Below are 20,539 nucleotides of genomic sequence, written 5' to 3'. Positions count from 1 at the left end.
TTGGGAAACAGGACCGATGACCTACTGTGTTGTTGAATTTGACTCCCCCGGCCTGTGCTTTTCCAGCCGCCCTCCCCGCGTACACAGATGGGACGTTTTTATGGCTGCCATGCCCTTTAAGGCTGGAGGCGGGGAGGGGGGGGAGGCCCAGGCAGCGGTGGCGGTGTTGTGTGTGTGTGTGTGTGTGTGTGTGTGTGTGTGGGTGTGTGTTATACTTGGACGGCAGAGCACATGAGGAGGGAAGAAGGGAAAAAAAAAACAAACTGCAGTAATGAGGTGGAGATTGGGCGGGTGGGAAGGAAAAACCCCTTCGCGCAGTCCTGAAAGCTTTTCCTCTGCACTCAGCCGCTTCACGCTTCGCTCTCCGGGCTCACCCTGCCCAGACGCTGCCCTGATTTCTCCCTTCGCCTGCGGGAATCCAAAGCCCTGGTGCCTGGCTTCTTTCTCTCTTCCCTGGTGGGGGGGGCCGGCTCTTTAATTTCTTCACGCCCGCCAGCCTTCGCCGCAGCCAGGACCCTGCCCGCCCCGGCCCCACGCTTTCCTCACCCTGCTCGCCGCGCTCGCCCCGAGAGGACACGCCGAAGGGGAGCGCGCCGGCCTTGGATGTAGCCGTCTCGGGGGCCGATAGACAGCAGATGGATTTCGGGAGCGTCATGAAACAGGTAACGGCTGCCCCGGGCTTTGGAAGCTCCTCCGGGGAGGGGAAAGGGTTCCCTTTCGGGAGGCACGCAGCAGCGTCTGTAGGGCTGTGGTGTGTGTGTGTGTGGGGGGGTTGTCGGAGAAGTTAGCGGGGCTGGGACGCCCGACTGAGCTAAACAGCCCCTGGGAAGCATGTTCTCGGCTGCGACACGGTGATTGAATCGGGTAGCTGGCATAAACCGCCCCCCGGGAACGAGGAGGTCGTCTCCCCGCCTTCTGTGCCCCTGGCTCCGTGCGACAGCTGTTTGCATCACGTCTGACATCTGTGTGCGAAGCCGGCGTCGCTGCGTTTCGCCTGTGTATCCCCCCCCCTTGGGACAGGCAGAGGAAATGCTTTAGCTCCGTGTCTCTCTCCACCTTGCCCACCACCGCCGCATCTGGTCTCCCAGGTGGGAGGGCAAAAGAGCGGGTGCCGATGCGGGGGGGGACAGTGTTTGGATCTTGCTGAAGCAGCTGGGAAAAGGGGGGTCGGAGGTGGGGCCGGGAAAGGTGTGAGTGGTTCCCGGCTGTTATCTTAGCGGTGAAGGCGATGGGCACCCGCTGACGCCTGGGTGCGCGGTGGAGACAGGTCATTGAAGTGTGTGCGTGTCTGTGTGTGTGCGAGGGATGAAGGGGGAGAGGAGGAGGAGGATATGGTGAGGAAGGCTGTGCCGAAGTGTCAACCGAAAGGGATAAAAATGTTCCCTTTACCGGCTGCAACATGCTGGGCGTCCCTAGCCGGCCCCACACAGCAGCTCAGACCCCTCTCCCCGGGCCGGGTGAGACGTGCCAGCCACTTGGCATTTCTGCTTCCAGAGAGCCAGGGCCGTATGGGACAGCCAGCCCTTCCCCTCTCCCTCGGCAGTGCACAGGGACCTGGAGAGCCAAGGGTTAATTCGTGCCCCTCTCCCCGTCTTGGCTCAGGCTGGCCGAGCCGGGAGGCAGCAATGGTTAATCCAGCCGGTTAATGAGTGCCCAGGCAATTCAGTGGCATGGAAATTAAAGAGCTGGGATCCAGAAATCACAGGCCCCTGGTGCCCGCTGCCCTGCGCCCCCCGTAATCCTTGTCTGAGAGGGTCACGAGGACCTGACCGGGGCCTCCCACGCCCAGGGGATCTCTGAGCCGAGCGGGAGCGCAGGGGTGACTCGGTCCGGGAGACAATTCAGCGGAAGCCGCAGTTCGTCTGGCTCCCCGCACAGCTGGTTTCAGGCTTGGGCTCTGCTGTGTTCCTAGAAAAGGAAACGGCCGGAGCAGGCCTGGAAACGAACCAGGCATTAGCCCTGCGAGGAGAGAGAAAAAAAAAAATAGCAAAACAAAGGCCTTGATCGGAAACTCCTGATGAGTGTGTGTGTGTGTGTGTGTGTGTGTGAGAGAGAGACCAGGCGTGCAGAGGGCAGGGCAGGGCAGGGGGCCGGCGCGGATGGGGGGAGAGGGGACCATGGCAGGGCAGGGGGATCCCTCGACATCACCCCGGAGAGGACTGCGTGTGGGACAGGGCTGGCTTCGGCCTTAGGGCGGTGGTCCAATCCGATCCGATGCGCCTCGCTGGCTGGCTGTGTTCCTGGGTGACGTGGGTGGCCGGGGTGTGTGTGTGCGCATCTCAGCCCCGATCCTGCCAGACAGGAATCGGTGACGCTGACAGCCGTGGCTGAGCCTGGGGTCTGAACCAGGTAACCCCCAGAGCTGACACGGACCCCCTTCCACACACATACCCGTGGGGGTTGCAGCCTGGGCCGGCCCTGGTAATATGTACCCTTCCCCCCCACGTGGGGGCCCTGCGCATGGGGGAAGCGTGCCTGGCAGTGCCAGTTCTGCTGGGGATGTTCAGGGGACTTCAGTCCCTGGTGCATGGATCTTGCATGGACCCCAAAGGCCAGGACACGATCGCTGCTGGGCCCCTTGGGCTTTCTGTCTTCTAGCGGGACTCGTCCGCTGCCTGGGCAGGGAGCCGGGTCTGCGGGGCAGGTGCGGGGCGGGGCCCCTTTAAAGGGCTCATGTGCACCGGCAACCAAGGAACCCCGTGGTGCCCAGACTAATTCGGCGATGGTCTTAAAGGGACACGCCGCCGCGGAGAATACGACAGGGGGCCCCAGTGGAAGGAAGATCTGACTTCTCTTTTTCCCCATTGCCCTGGGCCGGGGGGACTGCTCTCCCTAACCCTTCCCTTGTCTGTGCTCCGGCCGGATGACACAGCTGTCAGCGCCGGGGGTGGCGCGGCTGGATCAGTGGCGCGTTTCCTATGCCTCTCGCCAGGGAATGGGTGTACGTGGGAGAGTGCGAGCGCGGGACGTAGGTAGCCGGGGTCCTGGCACCCTGCAGAGCCAGGCACTTCTGATCCATGATCCGGCCTGGACGGAGAACGGCCCTGGGATGAAACTGGCCCAGGGGCTTTATCCGTTCTCATCCCCTTTGCCCTGGAGTTCTTCGGTCACCTGCCAACGGGGCGTTAAGGAAGAGGCAGAAGTGGTTTCCACGCCGGTGGCCTGTGGCTTGGCTCCAGGCGGCCCCAGCTCTCTGCAGCTGGGCGATTCCTGGAAGAAAAGAGCAAGTGGCTCCTTCTCCTAACGAAGTCAGTGGCAAAAGGCCGGGGCCTCCAGCCGGAGCAGGCCCGACCTTGCCGTTCGACTGCCCGCCCTCGGCCAGCGCTTTCCGGCGCGCCTAGAGCAGTGCCGGCCAGCCTTTTCGTCTCCAGGGCCACCGGTATCGTTTTTACAACACTGCCGGGCCACCCGTTTCCACCAGCAGCCCCACCTCCCTGCAGCCACATGGAAGGAGCCTGTCCTCCCTTCCCCCGGGCTGCAGCAGGGAAACCGCACGGGTCCTGTAGCCCCGTGAGTCCACCTGGGTCCCTAGGCAGTGGGTCCCTTCTGCAGCCAGCGGGAGGGGAGCCCTGGGCCCCTTTGAAAACCCCCCGCGGGCCACAGGTTGGGTACCAGTGGCGTAGAGCGACTGCCCCCCTTCCCGGTGGGGATGAAACGTCGCAGGCAGCCTGTCGCTCGGGTGCCTGACATGGCCTGGGCAGGGAGAGGGCGCGGATATGCGGGCAGGTTCCTCCTTCACCCGGCATCGTCTGCTCTGCGTGGCCCATCTGCACCCGCCCCACTCCCATGACGGCCCCGCTCGACCGTGGGCCCCCCCCCACTGCTGTCGGCTTCTGCACATTGCTCGCCCACGTGGGCGCCTTTCCAAGGGGGGTGTTTGCGTGACGAGGGGCTCGGAGGATCCGTTGACTGGCGCGCGGGGGCCGGGGTTGGCGCGCTGGGCCCTGCGCCGGGTGACAGGGCTGTTAATTTGGTGGCGTGGCTGGAGCGGGGTGGGATGACACAGCTGGGCGTCGATGGACGGTGGGGAACGGAGCCCTCCGGGGTCCAGGCATCAAGGCAGCTCCTGCTTCCGTGCTGTCTCCGCTTTGGTGGAGCCGGAGTCCCGGCGGGAGCTGGATCGGCTCCCAGCCCCTCCCCAGAGCCCCCCCCGGCCAGGCGCGTGAATCCACAGCGATCCCAGCAGCCGAGCTGGTCCGTGCTGGACGGAGGTGCTAGTTTTTGCAGGCTGGGGCTGTTGTGAGAATTCCTGCCCAGCGAGTTCCCGGGACACCCACCCCCCAGCCTGTCTGCACAGCGGAGACGGACGGGCCAGCAACCCAAGGCGGGTCGGCGTCCAGCATGGCCAGGCGTGTCCCAGGCGTTGCCAACACCCCCCGGCCCTCAGACCTGCTGCGGGGCAGGCGACGTCATCTCGTGGGCACTTACCCCCCCAGCTGTGCCCGTGGCAACACCCGGGCCCGCTCCCATGGCGACGGCGTTTCCGAGTGTGACAGGTGATCCAAGCTTTGGCCTTCATTAACGATAATTAACCGAATTCTTTCCCCACGATTCCCTGCTGCCTGATCTCTCCCACCCCCCGCCCCTTTCTCCTCCGCTCCTGGCCCAGGCTAGGCCCAGGCGAGAGCTGTTAGCCCGGGAGAAGGGCTGCAAGCCGGTCTCTTGCACCGGTGCTAGGGGCTAGCCGTGGGGGTGCGGGGCTAGCCGTGGAGGGGTGCTGGCAGCTCTAGGGTGCTGGTGGCATTCATGGTGGGGAGCGGCAGAACACTGCTGGGTTTTCCCTCTGCCCGGGTTTCCCAGGGGAGCGGCGTTGGCTAAGAGTCTCTGCTAGGGTCCAATGGGGGGAGGGGGTGATCCCCAGGGTTCAGGGGAGTCTCTGCGAGGAGAGAAGCTCCCTTGATCTGTTCCCCTGGGCAGGTGGCTGATAAATCCCCGAGCGGGTCGGGCGTTTCAGTGGCTCTTTGCCGCCTTCTCCGGTGGTTGCGTGGCGGGAGGCAAAGGAGTTGCTGAAATCAAGTGGCCCCGTCCTGTCGAAATCAGGGTGACGGCTCCGGCCTGCCCCCAGGCCCAGGGCGCTCTCGGGACATCAGGGTTGGAACGGCACCGGGAGGCATCCGTGTTGTTCCCTTGGCATCTCTGTGCCAGGTCAGGCATTTATCCAGCCCCTCGTGCAACGCCTTTCCCCTCCCATGTGAGCGCATCTTGCCGGCACCTTCGTCACGGGGGCGGGATGCGGGGACCGCACCTGGGCAGGACTGAGCCCAGCAGCTGGCCGGCGATGCTGCCGGTTCTGGCACTCAGTTGCGTCACCCCCCTCCCGGCTTTCCGCCTCCCGGCTGGACACCCTGCCACCCGGTCCCCATGCAGCTTGGCGTCATGATGCAGTGCTGGCTTGAGTCCTGACCATCTGTCTGGGAAGTCTGGGGTGTCCTGGGAGTCAGGGTGGCAGCGGAGCCCTGGCAAAATCAGGAGGGCGGCTACCGTCGCCGTTCTGCCTCGGAGTCTAACCCACGCGGCCGAGCTGTTTTTTTCTGGTCTCTGTCTGATCGCCTCAGGACAGTGACAGTTGTGGCAGGGACAACGTAGAGAGATCAGACACCGGGCACCGGGCCCCCAGTGCAGGGAGATCGTGGCGGGTGGGTGAGGACTTTTGTCTACCTCAAAATACCACCGGCGTGACTGGTGCTCAGCCCGTAAGCACGGCAGCTCGGTGAGGGGGGTTGCGGGAATGCTGATCAGTGGAGTTGTAAGTGTAGTGTCAGGGTGATCAGCTGCCCTGTGTTTTGATGCCTGGTGTCCCGTGCCTGGCCGGGAGTTTTCGATCAGAATCCAAGTGTGTTTTCCAGCGTGTGAAGGATCTCGAGCCTGGGACACAAGTGTTTTCCTTTTGTGCCACGAATAAAACACTCAGGAGCCTTGCAAATCAATTCTGTCCCCTCTTCTTTTTCCCATTAGTTCCTTTAAGAGGCAGGTGAGACTCCTCTAGTGGAGTTGTTTCAGGAAGTCCCGCCTTCCGGAGGCAGGACTTCCTGGAATGCTGGAGGAAGAAGAGGGCATGACCAGGCTCAGAAGTGGAGTGGTGTAGATGGACTTCCTAACTGAGCGCCACCCTCTGCTCCCTGACCGGAAGGACGGGCCATAGGACTTTTCGAGTGCAAACCCCCAGGCTGCCTTTGCATGGCTTTGCCCTGCCGTGGCGTTTAAACTTGCGCTTGGTGTGGAGGAAGGAGCCCACGGAGGGACACAGCCGGCACCTTGGCCTGGGAGACGCGAGCCATGACACACGCCGGGAGCCCAGGAATGCTGCTTGTGTTGTCAGCGTAGTGCATTCCTGAGCAGGGGATTACACTGGCCATGGGGCTGGGTATGCAGCCGAGGCAGATGGCAGGGTCAGATCAGGAGAGCTTCTGCAGACTGGAGCCCGGGGTCAGAGCCAACCCTTGGTGCCGTGCGCCCGGGCCTGCACCAGCGCCTGGGAAACGTTGCCTTTTTAGGCCTTGGAGCTGAGGCATTTCAGCAGCGAGCTCCAGTCCACAGCTGTGCACAAAACCCTCTCTTCTGCCAGCAACGCTGGGGAAGAAGCTGCTGGCCGGAGACAGACCCAGACCGGCCTCTGGTCTGAAATGGACGGCCCGTGGAATTCTTGCAGACGCCGCCTGCCTGATCGGATTGCGGCCTCCTGCCTGTTAGGGCTTTTGGTCATCGGGAAGTGAACCGGGGTCTAAGGGAGACCTTCTTATTCCTCAGCCTGCTCCCCGGGTCCCCGGTGTGCATGCAGAGCTGCACCGGTGCGGCCTGAGGGGCGATGGGAAACTGATTCTGCCAACCCCATGCTGCCCGCTTTGGTTGAAAGCTGGGAGAGCTCAGTCCAGTTGGAGTCCGTCAGGAACTGGTTTAAGCTAAGCTGCGATGCGCCCGCCTTAAAGCTGCGGTTGGGGATAAACCAGGTTAGCTAAGCTAGTGGAAATGCTCTGTCCTGCAGGGGCTTCGATAATCACACTGGTCCCTTCATGCTCGGGTGTGGACAAATCCTAGGGGACAAGGACCGGTGCTTTTTCCTCCGTCACTCTTGTCGGCCCTGCCAAGCCGACCCGGCTCCGGAAGGGGGAGCTGGATTCTCCGTCCCAGGTGACCCGAGCTCAGCCAGCCCCACCCCGCTCGGACCCTGGGATCCCTGGGGCAGTTTGCGGGGCCGGCGGGGAGTCAAAGCCGTTTCTAATCCGCAGCGAGTGGGCGAGGAGCCATCGCATTATTTTTAGATACCGCCGCGTCGGATCGGTGCGCGTGGCCGCTGACATGCAGGGTGCGATTGACGGGAGGCAGGGCGGTGGGGATCCGTGGGGGAGCCGGTAATAAAGAGGAGGACATTCTAGTGTGGAAGAGAGACGGGGAGCTCTGGTACCAGTGTACAGGATGAGGCGTGGGCCAGAGAAGGCCATCCCGGAGCTCCTGCAGCCTTTTAACGTCAGACCAGGATGGCACGCAGTGCACCTAAACTCATCGGGACAGGGACTGTCTGTTTGTACAGCCCCTAGCGCCACAATGGGGTGCTGGCCCATGCCTGGGGCTTCTATGAGACTAGCTGACAGCTGCTATAAGGGCAGCACTGGTCTCTATGCGCCAGGGAGTGAACGACACGTCAGATGGAATGGGTCCCCCGACGGGCACAATAGTCAGTTTGATCCGCTCTTAACAGAGAGAAGGGGAAGGGGCGACTCGATCACGATCTGTAAGTACCCAGCTGGGAACAGAAATCCGACAGCAGAGCCTTCCTCAGTCTAGACACGAGGTGCAAACTTTGAAGGGTGAGGTAACAAATTAGCCAGGGGCGTGGTGGATTCTCGGTCATTGGCAGTTTTGAAATCAACCTGGGGAAATCCATCCTTTTTGCCCAGACCCACGTGAGCCCTGAATTCTTACCCTTTCCCAGTCAGTTCGCCCTTTGCAGAAAGCACAGGCCGAGACTCAGAGATGGGAAGGGACGCGGTGCACAACACAACACCAACACAAACACAACACATACATAGGCACAGCGCCCGGCACGCCAGCACAGAAGGCAGCAGGGAGAGGAATTCCAACGTGGAAAGCACCTGACTTTTAAAATGCAGCTGGGGAATTTGCACATAACCTGCTTGGGCACAAGCGCAGCCTGGTGCAAGGAGCTGCGCGTGGGCTGCGATCCTGTCTCCTGAGACTCAGAAAGAGCCCGTGGGTCACATCTGGTCCATTGCTCTCTGGTACAGTGGCTTTTGCCAGCTGAGTTCTAACGCTTCCACCGCTTCCCTTGGGAGGAGGTCCCTCTGCCTTAGGACATCTCAGCGGTGTGGAGATGCTTTTCAGCCTGAAATGCCATGTCCTCATTGTTAATTCTCATTTCTAGTATGGGAACCCAACCGTGATCATGGCTCCGTTGCGCTAGAGACCCCCAAATGAGGGGCGGTCGCAGCCTAAACAGGCAAAGGATGAGAGGGGAAACCGAGGCAGGAAGGCCACACGGGGACTCAGCAGAGGGACGGCTAGAACTTGTGATCTCCTGAGTCCCCATGCGGTGCCTTATCCATCAGCCCACGCTGCCTCTCTTGCATCGCCTCCCGTCTTGCCCTACCTCCTTATCTCCTCCCCTAGCATAGGCAGGCCCCAGATTACCTGCTATCGGCGTGTGCAAACAGCAGGTGACCTTGCATTGCAGCGCGGCGTGCTCCTGGGGTAGCCTGCGGGCCCAGGCGGCCAGCTCCTAGCACAACAGCCCCACCCCTGCGCACAGCGGCTGGGGGCGGGGGGTGGTGGGTGCGCTGAGCCTTTCAAGCCATACGTGACTAACCGCCCGGGGGGAAATCCCGGGGGGTTCACAGCATCCATCCACCCACACGGCAGCGGCTGTTCCTGCCACCCCTTAGCCGTGTGGCTCCTTTCCAGCTGCCCCCGGTGAGGTCGGGGCAACTCGTGGATCAGCAAAGCTTCCTGCTGGGGGAGGTCAAAGCAAGGGCGTGTTCTGTCCCAGCCTGTCTGAGTGCCCGTCCCCTGCCCCGTCTGCTGCTCCGAGCAGGCCAGCATGCCGGAGGAGCGTGGGCCAATCCGTCAGCCGCTGAATGCAGCCTTCTCTGTCCCTATCTAAAGGGGCCCCCCAGCCCTCGCCTCCCTCCCTATGCCGGGGGGGAGGGAGGAGTTGGTGGAGTCAGCTGGCGTCCCCTCCGAACGCCTGCGGGATTCTTAAGTAAAACCCAGTGATCCAGGTGGAGAAAAGCTGAGTCTTAGGGCTCGCCTGCCAGCTGCAGCAGTCTGAGCCCTCCACTGATCTCTGCGGGCTTCCAAGGCTCGAACAGGTTCAAAGGGGACTAAAGCAGACCCAGAAAGACAAGGGCGAAGGCACAGCCGTCCCGCACCCTTTCTGTTCTCTCCCCGTCACCCTCCCTCCTTCGAGGGCTGGCGTGAGTCTTTGCTCCCTCTGCCCCGGGGCGTCTGCGACCTTGCGTCTGAGCCTGGTGCTGTTTAAACAGTGCAGGTAAGCGACAGGTGAAGGCTGGTCGTAGGATCGCCTGGAGGGTGGAACAACCCATGCTGATATGCATTAGGGCAGAGGGACATATTTTTTGGAGGGAATGAGCATGCCGCAGGGACTGGCTCAGAACCGAATGCCGGCTGGCCCAGTATCCTGTCTCTGACAATGACCAGCACTAGATGCATCCAAGGAAGGTGTGAGAACCTCCGAGTAGCAGACAGCAGATGATCTGTCCCAATGTCAGGTCTGATCCTGATCTCTGATGGGTAGAGATCAGCTCGAGCCATGCAGCAGAAGGTTTAATGGCTCTTCCACGAGTGTTAGGACAAGTCTGGATATTCTGTGTAGATGTTTGAATCCTGTAAAGTTCTTGGCTTTCATGCTTTCCTGCAGCAGTGAGTTCCACAGGCTAATCTCACGTCGTGTGAAAAAGTGTTTCCTTCGATCCGTTCTAAATTTCTAATTTCATTGCCTCTCCTGGGTTCTTGTACTATGGGAGAGGGAGACAGAATCTCCTGAGCTCCCGTCTTACATCTACCTGCGTAGGAGAAGCTTTTTCCCCAGGCCCTGATCATTTTGGTAGCTTATGCCAGGTGCCATCCGACATTTTCTTTCTTGTGTGACAGGGTTAGACCTGATGCCTACAGGAGAGTAGTAGAGGGGGTCTATATTAGCCCCAGAATGAACAAATCCCTGTTCCCTGGGTGACCCAGCTGGGGCTACTCTGGGGCAATTAGGCCAATTAAGCCAGCTGAGGCCAATCAAGGAGCTTGCCCCAGCAGACGGGGGGCAGCTGGAAGGGAGTTAAGAGAAGGAGCAGAGCGGAGTGGCTACAGGACTTGGAGCAACCACTGCCACATATTACAACCCCAGAGGTACCAGAGATGAGAGGGGGGGTACCTGTCTGGCTACGGCCAGGGACCCAAGGCACAGGCCTGAGGGAGAACCCCTCCCCACCCCGTCCCAGGAAGCAGACTGCGAGCAGTGGGGCCAAAGAGAGGCGACCCAGGGAAGGGAGTAAGTCACGGACTGGGCAGTTTGAAGACGACTCCACACAGGGTCCCTGGGTCGGGGCCCGGGGCAGAGGGCGGGACCGGGCCCCCCCCCCGCTCCCACCCAGGCAGGCCATAGTCGTAGCCGAAGAGGGCACAGTACCCACGAGAGGGCTAAACTAGCCGCCCGCGCCCCACTTGCTTTGCTCTACTGCGTCATCTTCCCTTTGCGTGTCCTAGTGAAGCGATGGGTACAGGACAGAGAGTGCGGCAGCCGTTGAAGGGCGCTGTGTGGCGCGCTAGAGCTGGGCGCAGTTTACTAGCGGGGTGGCGGTTTGGGAGACGGTCGCAGATATCCTACAAAGGCTCTTTGACTTCGTAGTAGGAACGGACCCGTCGATCTGATCCCTTGGGAGCTTTCAGAAAGTGTGGGTCAGTCCCATTGTTATTTAGGGCGTGCTCTCGGCCCCAATCCTTTAACCCTACCCCCCCCCCAACTCGGTGCAAAGCACTAGCAGCCGAAACACCGGCCGTGGAGAATCAGCTTCCTGTCCTACCCCCGTGGACAGGCTTACGGTCTCAACCGACTGCTGATCCCAGAGGGAGTCGGGTGCCAAAGGGGCGTGGGGGAAGAGCTGCTGGGAGGGCAGGCGAACTTCCCCCAGAAGGAAACCGTTCCTTTGCCTCGGGTGTGTCTTTGGCAGCTTCCAGCATCAGGCGCACGGCTGGAGCCGGGGGGGGCGGGGCGGGGTGGATGGAGGAGAGCAAACCAAAAGAAGGGAGTTTCCAGGAGGGAGCAGGCGCAGGGCAGGGAGGTCGTCGCAGACGTAGGGGGTGCTGTGAAGAGAGGGGCAGGGGGCAAATACCGTTGTAAATACCGAGTACCAGAGCATCTGCCCCGGGCCGTCTGAAATGCGGCAGGAGGGACGGATCTCCTTCCTCTGAAGCACCAGACGGAGCCCTGGCTGGGATGCTTTAGTTGGGGTTGGTCCTGCTTGGAGCAGGAGGTGGGTCTAGCTGATCACCAGACGTGGGGTCGGGCTGGAATTGTCCCGCAGGTCAGATCAGTGGGGACCTTGGGGGGCAGGGTTTTGCCTTCCTCTGCAGCGTGGTGGGCGCGGGTTACCTGGGCGTCTCTCACGTAATCAATTCCCTGCCATTGCGGGCGCCTCCAGCATGGTCCTCTCTTGGAGGGTTTCTAGGTAGACTGCCTGAACGCTGGACTGGGGGAGACCATGCTGTGGGGTCCTGGGAACAGTCTCCCCCCGGAGAGCCCCAGGCAGGACCCATCTGTATCGCTGGTCATGAAACAGCGTCCAGGGCGACACCCGGAAAGCAGCAGTTCATGAGCTTGTGGGCAGTTCTTCGTAGCTGTCCTGGACGAGATTTCTTGCACCTTCCACGGGAGAAGCTGGTGTTGGCCACGGGCCGCGATTGGCTGCTTGGACAGAAGGACCAGCAGGCGGGTGATTGCCATGCTCCTAGTACAGCGTTTCAATCTCCTGGGCATCCGGGATGAAATCATCAGCCAGGAGCAGGCAGACTTCTGAGCTGCGTTGCCCGTGAAGCCACTGACTCACCTGTGGCTTTGGCCAAACGGCGCGGCCGCCCTGCGTCTCAGCCGAGCCCCAAGAAAGCAGGGCCCCCACCGAAAGCCAGATGGCCCCATCTGAGCATCTGCGGCCCCGGAAAAATAAACCAAATCCCTGCGTGTTTGGAATGGGATAGTGTTCCCGCCTTCCCCCTCCCAAATCGGACGTGTGGTTCGCCCCGCAGTGTTCCTGCTCTCTTTGCCCGTGGACTGATTGTGCAATCCTTCGTCCCATCGAGGGGCGCCTTGCCAGCACGTGCCTTGCCCCCGGTGGGGCCCTTCTGCTCTGAGTGGCCGGTGATTGTCCAGGATCCCGCTGGCAGGCAGTGGTTTGCAGGGTGGGGCGGTGGAAACAGCTGAGAAATTCTCTGTGCATGGAAAAAAACCCAACGGAAACATGCTGTCCTCCTTGTGCGTTACTCGTGGAATAAACAGAAGATTAGCCAGGGCTGGTAGGAATCTGCCGCTGAAAGGAAAAAAGACAAGACAAGATAGAGGCGGATTACGGGGGTGCCGAAAAGGAATTCGGTTTTGCCAGCTGACGCACCGTGGCTGGTGATGGCAAAGATTCGCAGCGGGACTGGGGTGTGGGGCTGGGTGGAGAGGAAGAGGCAGCCGTGATGGTAAAACACCTGGACTGGCTACTAGACCAGGACCTGCTGTAACAAATACTGGGCCAGGATGGCAAAAGCAAGACCAAGAGATGGAAACTTGTGCGCCTCCGTCGAGAGAGGGCAGGGCCTCGTTAAGTGTCTTGGCTGGGAACAGGGCATCCCAGGCAACAGATCCCTCTGCAGCGCCAGCGTACGGTCAGAAGGGAATTGTTCCCAGCCTCCCTTGGTAGGTGACAGGTGCAGGGTCACACACCCTGCTTGCCAGCTTACGGGCTCCAGCCGGCTCTGGGAAACCTTCCCCTCTGACAGCCCCGGGACTAAGCCTGGTGCTGGAACAAGAAGCCCCGGTGGGAATTCGGGCCAGGGGGTTTCTCTGGTGCTGGAACCAAGATGAGAAGGATTTGCCTGGAGTCCCTGTCGGTCCGGGTGGAGCCGAAATGGGGTGGAGAGTCATGCTTGGTTCTCCCAGGGAGGGGGCTGTGGGGACGTCGCTTTGGGGCTCGGCGGGTGGGGGCTGGGGGAGTTGCCGCTGGGCAGCTGGGCAAGTGGCTCTGCTGGTTTGTGTCGCTGAAGCCCGGAGAAGTTACCCAGAATCCTGGTTGGTTTGGTATTTAACAGCATCCGCCTGGCTCCCTGACACCCCAGTCTCTGGGATTTGTCCCCCCGCTGCCCCGCATTACCCCTGCAGGGGCACGGCCAGCCGCTCTGCTGCGCCCCGCAGCTCTCCCCCGTTACAAGCAGGCTGGATGCGGGGGGGCAGGAAGAGGAGGTGCAGAGGCGCGTTGTCCGCCCTGGGGGTGTTTCAGGGAGAGCTGTGGGGGGCGGGGAGAGGGCGCCCGTCCTTGGGAGATACGCGGCCTGTCCTGCAAGGCTCCGGCGGCGGGGAGCGTTCCGGACTCCCTTACGTTAACCGGCGAATGGCCTTTCCCTGTCACGGAGCCACTCCATGGAGCCTAACGCTGATCGCGCCCAGCGGCGCCGACTCGAAGCTCCCCTGTTCATGGCGCAGCAGCTGAACACAGGGCGGGAAGGGGGGGGGCGCTGGCAAATGCCCTCCCCTTCTCCGGGCGTTAGCCAAGCACTCGGGAACATTCGTCTGTCAATGCCCTCCACCACAAACGCTCCGCCAGCCCTCCCCTGTGGGCGCCTAGCGATGGCGAGGACGCCGGGCCGCGTGCCCCGTGCCGGGCCAGGAAAGTCCCCTGCAGGAGCTGCTAAAATGATCTCCGTTGCCCAGGCCTCGTCAGCCCTGTCCGGTGAGCCCCTCCCTTTCGGAGCTGATCTCCCCTGTGCCCCTTTGCACCGCTGACCTGGGCATGCCTCTTGTACCCCCTTCCTCCACGCTGCCGCCGGTGGCTGGGAAGGGCGTCCTGATCCCAGTGCCCGTTGCCCCCTTTCTCCATCAGCGTCTGCGGATCTCTCTGGAAGGCACCTCTCCAGTGGCCCTGCCACCGCGCTCCTATGCCAGAGGGACCGGGTGCTGGCTGGGTTTTATCCAGCCCGCGGAGGGCACGGAGCCAGGGATAACCGCTAGGCCTGTCCCACCCCTCCCTGACCCGGAGGGGACTGCACTGAGTGACTCGTGCTGTGCTCTGGGGCAGCACTTGGCTTCCCACCCCCGGCACCGAGGTATATTTACAGTGAAAACGAGACGGGCCTCGCGTTCAGTGAGTCAAGCAAGAGGGAAGCGAAGAGCAGGGATTCGGGAGGCAGTGAGGAAGGAAGCTGGAAACCAAGGGTTCCCTATAAAACAAGGTCAGCGCACGCTTTCTCCAGCCTGCATTTCGCTGACCGGGTCGCCTCCTGCCTAGGGAAGCGTCGCTCGCCCTAAGTTTGCGGCAGCGGTTTTCGACCAACCCTCGTTCGTGATGCTGATGTGTTGGGGGGGGGAGGAGGGTTCCTTCTGTCCCGTCCTGCCACTGGTCCCTCCCTGCCAGCTGCTTTCTGCAGACCACCCAACCTGTCATTTGCATTCGGTTCTGACCGGGGGTGGGAGGCCTTGGGGGAGCGAGCCGGTGAATTTCCATGTGAACGGACGGGCGGGTAAACATCTGCTTTGCCAGAAAAAGCTGGTGTTCTCCTTTGCTGGTGACTCTGAGGGCTGGTCGGCACGTCAAACGCTAGCCAGAGCAGCGCTCCAGCGTAGATCCTCCTTGTGCTGGCGGGAGGGGTTCCCCCGTCAGCGGAGGTAAATCCACCTCCCCGAGAAACGGTGGCTTGGTTGAGGGAAGAATCCTTCTGGCTCCGTAGCGCTGTCTACACAGGGGTTCAGGTCGGTTTAACCGTGCCGCTCGGGGGTGGATCTTTCACCCCTCCTGAGCGGCGCCGGTAGGCTGAGCTGATTTTCTCGTGTAGACCAGGCCTACACTGGAGACAGCCTTTCAGACTCTAGTTCCAGAGTGGGTGGCTAACTCTTTACGTGGCACCGGTACATCCATTTCACAACAATCGTGAGGATCCGCGTGACACCGGCTGCCGCATGAGACCTCGCCTGGCAACCTTTGGTGGAACCGGAACGTCCGGGGCAGAATCCTGTCACCCCTGCACCCTTTGTCTCTTGACGTTAAGTGGTTCTTGGGTGGGGGGGTGGATGGTGCTGGGGTGGGGGCCAGGCTGGACAAAGGGGGTGAGTCGTGAGTGGGGGGAAGAGGAGGGTGGCATGGAGCAGAGGCAGGAGCCAGGGTTGTAACTGCAGCTGGGGACCTCATCGGTGGCGGGGCTGGCCTGGAGCACAGATCCCCGTTTTCACGCCGAGAATGAGGAGGGCAGCGAGCTGCAGAGGACAGAGGCAGAGCCCGTGCAGCAGGAGCGAACTGCCAGGCGCGTTCGAAAGCGACGGCCCTGGTGGGGGGCTGGCTTTTGCGCTAGCCAGGATCGGCAAACCGCTTGCCCCAGGGGTGGCCGTCCTGCTGGTGCAGCCCAGCTATGAGCACGGCAGCAGGAGGGGAGGTTGCCGGGCCGTTCCCAGCGCGCGCTAGGATGTGCGGGAAAACAAAACGCCCTTTTAAAAAGGGATCTGATCGGGAAGAACTGGTGGGACGGGCTGACAGCGGGGCTCTCCCGCCTTGGTGATTAATCTCTGAGGATCCTCCGGAATTGCAAGGAAAGGCCTAAATGTTCAGAACGTTCTTTGCAAACCAGTCCCTGCTCGGAGAGGATTTCTTTCTCCCCCACCGTCTTCCTTGCTTCCTCCAAGGCTGGTGCCCCCTCTCTTCTCTCGCTGACGAGGCTGTCCTGCCGAGCGCCCCCCGTCAGATCCCTTCGTAGGGCCTCAACTGGCTTCCTTGCTGCTGCCTCTGGCCTGCTCCCTGCCCCTCGACCCTTCTGGTGGAAGTTGGTTGCTTGTCAGCCCAGGGACCCTGGGCCGGGGGCGTCCAAGGAGTTTAGGTGCTTAAAGAGGCAGGTCGGCACCGACGTTGATTTTCGAAAGAGACGAAGCAAGTTGGGTGCCGAAATCCCACTGAAATTGTCACAGGTCTCATGGGAGCGTAGGTGCCTAAATACCTTTGGCCGTCTGACCCCCCTGGCTTGTTCTGCGTGTCGCGGAGGGCTGTGTGGATCGGTGGCAATGGCATTGTGGACCTAACCCGTTCTCAGCTGGACTCGGGCGTCAGCGAATGCTGGCAGGGTTTGGCTCCGCACTTAAGCGCCACAAGCCCATTGGCAATTGCTTGGCATTTAGGCTCCCTGAGTCCCTGCCCCAAAGATCTTACAAGACAGATGGAGAGGGGGCAGGAGGGGAAACTGAGGCACGGAAGGGTGCCCTCACACAGCAGGTCAGAAGTGGGACTAGAACATGGGTCTCCTGAGTCTGGTGGCCCACCCGGCCTGAAATTGCCCCCTACTCTTACTACGTAACTGTAAGACTCAACGCTTTGGATTGCTCCAGCCAGCCAGGCAAGGGAATATTGTGGGCTGCGATTTGCTGATGGGTCTGTGCGGCCCATAACGGTGACATGGGGTGAAAGGTCCCCCCGGGAGCGGCTGGATCCCAGCTGGGAGCGGAGCAGTTGAGGCGCCGCGTCGCTTTGGGGAGACACCAGGCGCAGAGGAAGCCGAGTTGATTCTCAGGCTGCAGTTGCTGGCGGCTCCCCGGCCGTGCTCGGAAGTGCGTCCTCTGGCGGGGCGAGTCGAACCGCCTGCGGGCAGCTGGGGGTCAGGGGCGGCTGTTTCACAAGGCCCATGGCGGTGGTGGTGGGCGCCAGAGAAGAAACTAGCCCCATGCATCGGGCCGATCCCACCTGAGACCCCAGGTACGTGCTTGGGCAGCTAGCCCCTCCTAGGACCCCTGCTGCTGTGGTTGTGTTGCAAGTACGACGAGCACAGGTGTGTCTGCCCGAGTGGGAATTACCCCTGCAGCTGCATCTGGGGGGCCACCAACGTCCCTTATCTGGGCGGGGGGAAAAGCCACCCCCCGAGCTGCAGGCCGGGTGCAGACGGGAGGCTGGGAACACGAATGTGCTTTCCCCCTCCAGCTGCACGTTGTTTTCTCCTCCCTGAGGTTTCGTCCTCTGGGATTCCTCAGCCCTCTGTCCTTCCGGGTGCCAGTTAGCAGCGGGGAGGCCCCGTTTCCTCTGTGTGGATCTGCGTCTCCCTTGCCGCTTGACCTTCCCTTTATGGGAAGCGGGCAGGGCCGGGGAAGGAGGCCAGCGCTCTGGCCCCCCGAGCAAAACATCTGGGGAGGTTTGCAGCCAGTTGGACGGTGGGAACCGGGCTGGGGTTTTTTTCGGTGTGTTTTCATGCTGCAAAAGGAAGCCAGCCCCTAATCCCCTTCCCTTGCTGTGCCCGGCCTGGCGCGTGTCCCCAGATGCAGCCTCGCGCTTCACAGCCTGCCTGCGCAGCTGCTGCTCCGGGTTCTTGAGCCGCTTCCACCTGGGACATCAGCTGTGCCTTCCAAGTGTAACCCTTTCCGTGCTGGTCTCTCTCCTCCCCTGGGCCGCCTCCTCTGTCGTCGCTGCCCGGGGGGCGCTCAGCAGCGAGGTGGGTGCGTCAGGGGTGGGTGCGTTTGTGTGTTCAACAGCAAAGCAAGCGCTCCCCCCCAGGCCCGAACCCCGATGCTCCCAGCCGCCAGGAATGTTCCACTTGTAAAAGAAAAGACGAGCAGGATCTTATTCAGGGGGAGCAGGCACCACGCCGCGTTTATTGTACACGTGAGAATATCAAAAAGCCATCACAGTCACACCCAGGAAGTTCTGCGAGCTGGCGTGATATAATAACCAGTCCTTTCATGTGTTGCTTGAAGGCTGGGCATGAGGAGGGAGCCGGGCCTCTGTCGGTCGTGAATCTGATGCTGCAAGATGAGAATTGCAGAACGAGACCCAAAGTTCCCATGTTTTTACCCATCTTTGATACTTGCTGCGCTCATGTCAGTCCACGGGCCTGGCTGTGTCATGCCGCCTCCAGGTTCAGGATAGTTGTTAATCACCAGCTAATTGCAAGCCTGACTCTTTTGTGTTCCCGGGGTGGATCCTTCTGCACTTTAGGGTCGTTTATTTGCACGTTAGGGGCGTTGATGGGTATCCTTCGGCCTTCAGGGTCAGGATGGCAGTCGGTGTCTTGTTAGAGCAGTGTAGGTTGGTGTCTTTTTATGCCTTGCACATACATCCCTCACTCTCACACACCAACAAAATTCATCCAGACATTTTTAGGTTCAATAGGACAAGTTTCAGGAAAGAGCTGGCTGCAAGAAACTGACAAGATGGATCCGCTTATGCCCCACTGAACAGCCCTGTACCATTATCACAACCATAAAAGAAAAATCTCTCTCTGCCTCCATCTCACTTGTACAGTAAAACAAGGAGCCTACGTCTGAGCTGTTTGCACAGCTCCTGGGGAGCGCTCACAGAATTGGTGCATTGTAACTGATCTCCCAGGCCTCGCTGGGAAGAGGCATTAAGCGCCTGGCTGCTGCCTGCGTGCTGATTAACTTCCTTGGCTGGGACGGCTCCAGAGAGACCTCTGGGGGGCTCGGAGTCTGTTCCGAGTTACTGCTCCCCGGGGCAAGCCAAGCAGATCGGATTTTAAAAATAGAACAAACCAAGCCCTCTGGTGGCCCTGGGTTCGGTTTGTGTGCTGCAGGCGAGCTCCTTCCGGAGGCCTCCCACCCGCCTGGCCGCTCCCTGGTTTCACCAGAGCTGTCCCCGGTGTCCCCCTCCAGCCTTGTTCTTACCCAGTGCAACCGGGCCCTGCAGGCAGCGTCTCCGGGCATCCCAACCCAAGCGTCACATCGTGCCCGGTGTGGCGGCCCCGGCTCTCCACTCTCCGGCCGGCGTTAACGCAGAGGGAGGATCAGGCTAGAGAAGGTCCCAGGGATCCCGTCTGGCCCTAAAATCGATGGCCCAAGCCGACCGTGTTGTGAGATGATCCGGGCGATTCGGCGCGACGGGCGCGGCCGGAGGTGAAAGCGGCAGCGGGAAGGCTCAGCGGAGGAGCCGTGTGGGAGGCGTCGGAGCCCGGGCTGGAATAGCAGGGGGTGCTGCCCGTCAGCGGCTGAGCTGGGCATGGAGAAGGTTGCGGTTACATAACCTCTGCCTGACCAATGCCTGGTCCAGGCCCCACAGTTCGTCTTTCCCTTTTAGGAGCATCACATTTATTACTTTGCCCAAGTCGTCTCTTCCAGCCCTCAACCGCCCTGTCTCACGTTGCCTGAGGCTGCCTGAGATGCCGCTGCTCCACTCCGCCAGGCCCAGCTCGCTGGGGAGCAGTGATCAGTTTCTGGCAGAACCACCCGGGCTTGCAGGAGGAATACGGTCCTCTGACCTGCCCACCCGTCGGCCTGTCCCTCGCTGCCGTCGGCTCACCTCGGCATCTGAACGTAGCGGGGCCGGGACCGTGTTTCGGGCCCACGAGCGGGGCCGCTGCCTGGCCCAGTTGCTCCACCGAAACCAGGCTCCCGCTAGAGGAATGAGCATCAGGCCTGCAGGAAAACCCCGTGGAGTCCAGCCTTCCCTGGAGGCTTCTGCCCAAGCAGCCGTTTCGAGGGGCTGGTGGTGGGCAGCGGGAGAACAAGGAGCCTTTCCCCGTTTCTGCGCAGTGGGTGCTGCCGATGCAGAATGCCCGGTGTGCTGCGCTGTGCGAGCCGGCCGGCGGGCTCCGGGGGGCTCCGGCGGGCTCTGGGCAGTGCCGCATGTCACCGTTTCAGGGGTCCCCGGCCTGCAGGAGAATGAGTCACGGACCCCGAAGGCGTCACGCCCAGTTTTCCCCAGCAGCGGCACAGGAGCTGGGTGACCAGCCGGGGCGTTCCTGGCACCGCCTCCTGGAAGGGAGAAAGAAAAGAGATTTTCTGAGCACTGGGGCCACCAGGTCGGCGGCTGGGATGGGTGCGGCGTTCTGCCAGCGTGTGCCGGGGAGGCGGTGGCCCTTTAACTCACATCTGGCAGAGGGCATCTGCCAGGACTCCAAGACGTTCCCCTTCACAGCTGCTTCCAAGTGGCCCCACCCCATCATCATTCAACCTCTTTGGCCACCCTGTTCGACCCTCCCCTTTGCCCATCTGGCCCCGGCCATCGCCGCTCTCCTGGTGTCCTGCTGGAGGTAGACCTGCTCGCCGCGCTTTCCATCCTCTGGCTTGTGGCCTTGTGCCACTCGGGAGCTCTGCCCTGTCATCTGCCCGCTGCCCTGCCTGATCCAGGCTGAGTCGCCATGTGCCTGGCCGGGCCCGCTCTCCCCTGGGGCCAGTCGCAGACTTGCTTTCCTGCAGGCCCCGGATTTATTCCGAACCCCTGGCGGCGAGTGGTGGGTGTGAGAATTGCTATTCCTCCCTCTGCGCTGGCATGGCCACCAATGCACGGGGGGATATTCTGCTTTATCCCTGTCGGTGTCTAACCCTTTCTGGATCCCCCCC

At 61.4% G+C, this 20,539-nt stretch overlaps 1 protein-coding gene across 4 annotated transcripts in view; it reads left to right on the top strand.

The window, feature by feature from the left end:
• TNS1 (tensin 1) overlaps positions 1-20,539 on the top strand; it is a 236,554-nt gene that overhangs the window by 61,929 nt on the left and 154,086 nt on the right. Inside the window, exon 1 of one of the 4 annotated variants that reach the window (XM_067529462.1) lies at positions 275-662. The exons of the other annotated variants lie outside the window; for them this stretch is intronic. Coding sequence (XP_067385563.1) covers positions 636-662 — 27 coding nt within the window. The 5' untranslated portion in view covers positions 275-635. Of the gene's footprint in view, positions 1-274; positions 663-20,539 lie in introns of those variants that run through there. 4 annotated transcript variants of the gene reach the window in all.

The sequence above is a fragment of the Emydura macquarii genome, unplaced genomic scaffold (genome assembly GCF_026122565.2).
Source record: "Emydura macquarii macquarii isolate MOO-44397 ecotype Brisbane River unplaced genomic scaffold, CSIRO-AGI_Emac_v2 contig_2988, whole genome shotgun sequence".
NCBI classification, from domain to species: Eukaryota; Metazoa; Chordata; order Testudines; family Chelidae; genus Emydura; species Emydura macquarii.
Note: the sequence above shows the minus strand (reverse complement) of the source record. Positions and strands in the feature narration are given on the sequence as shown.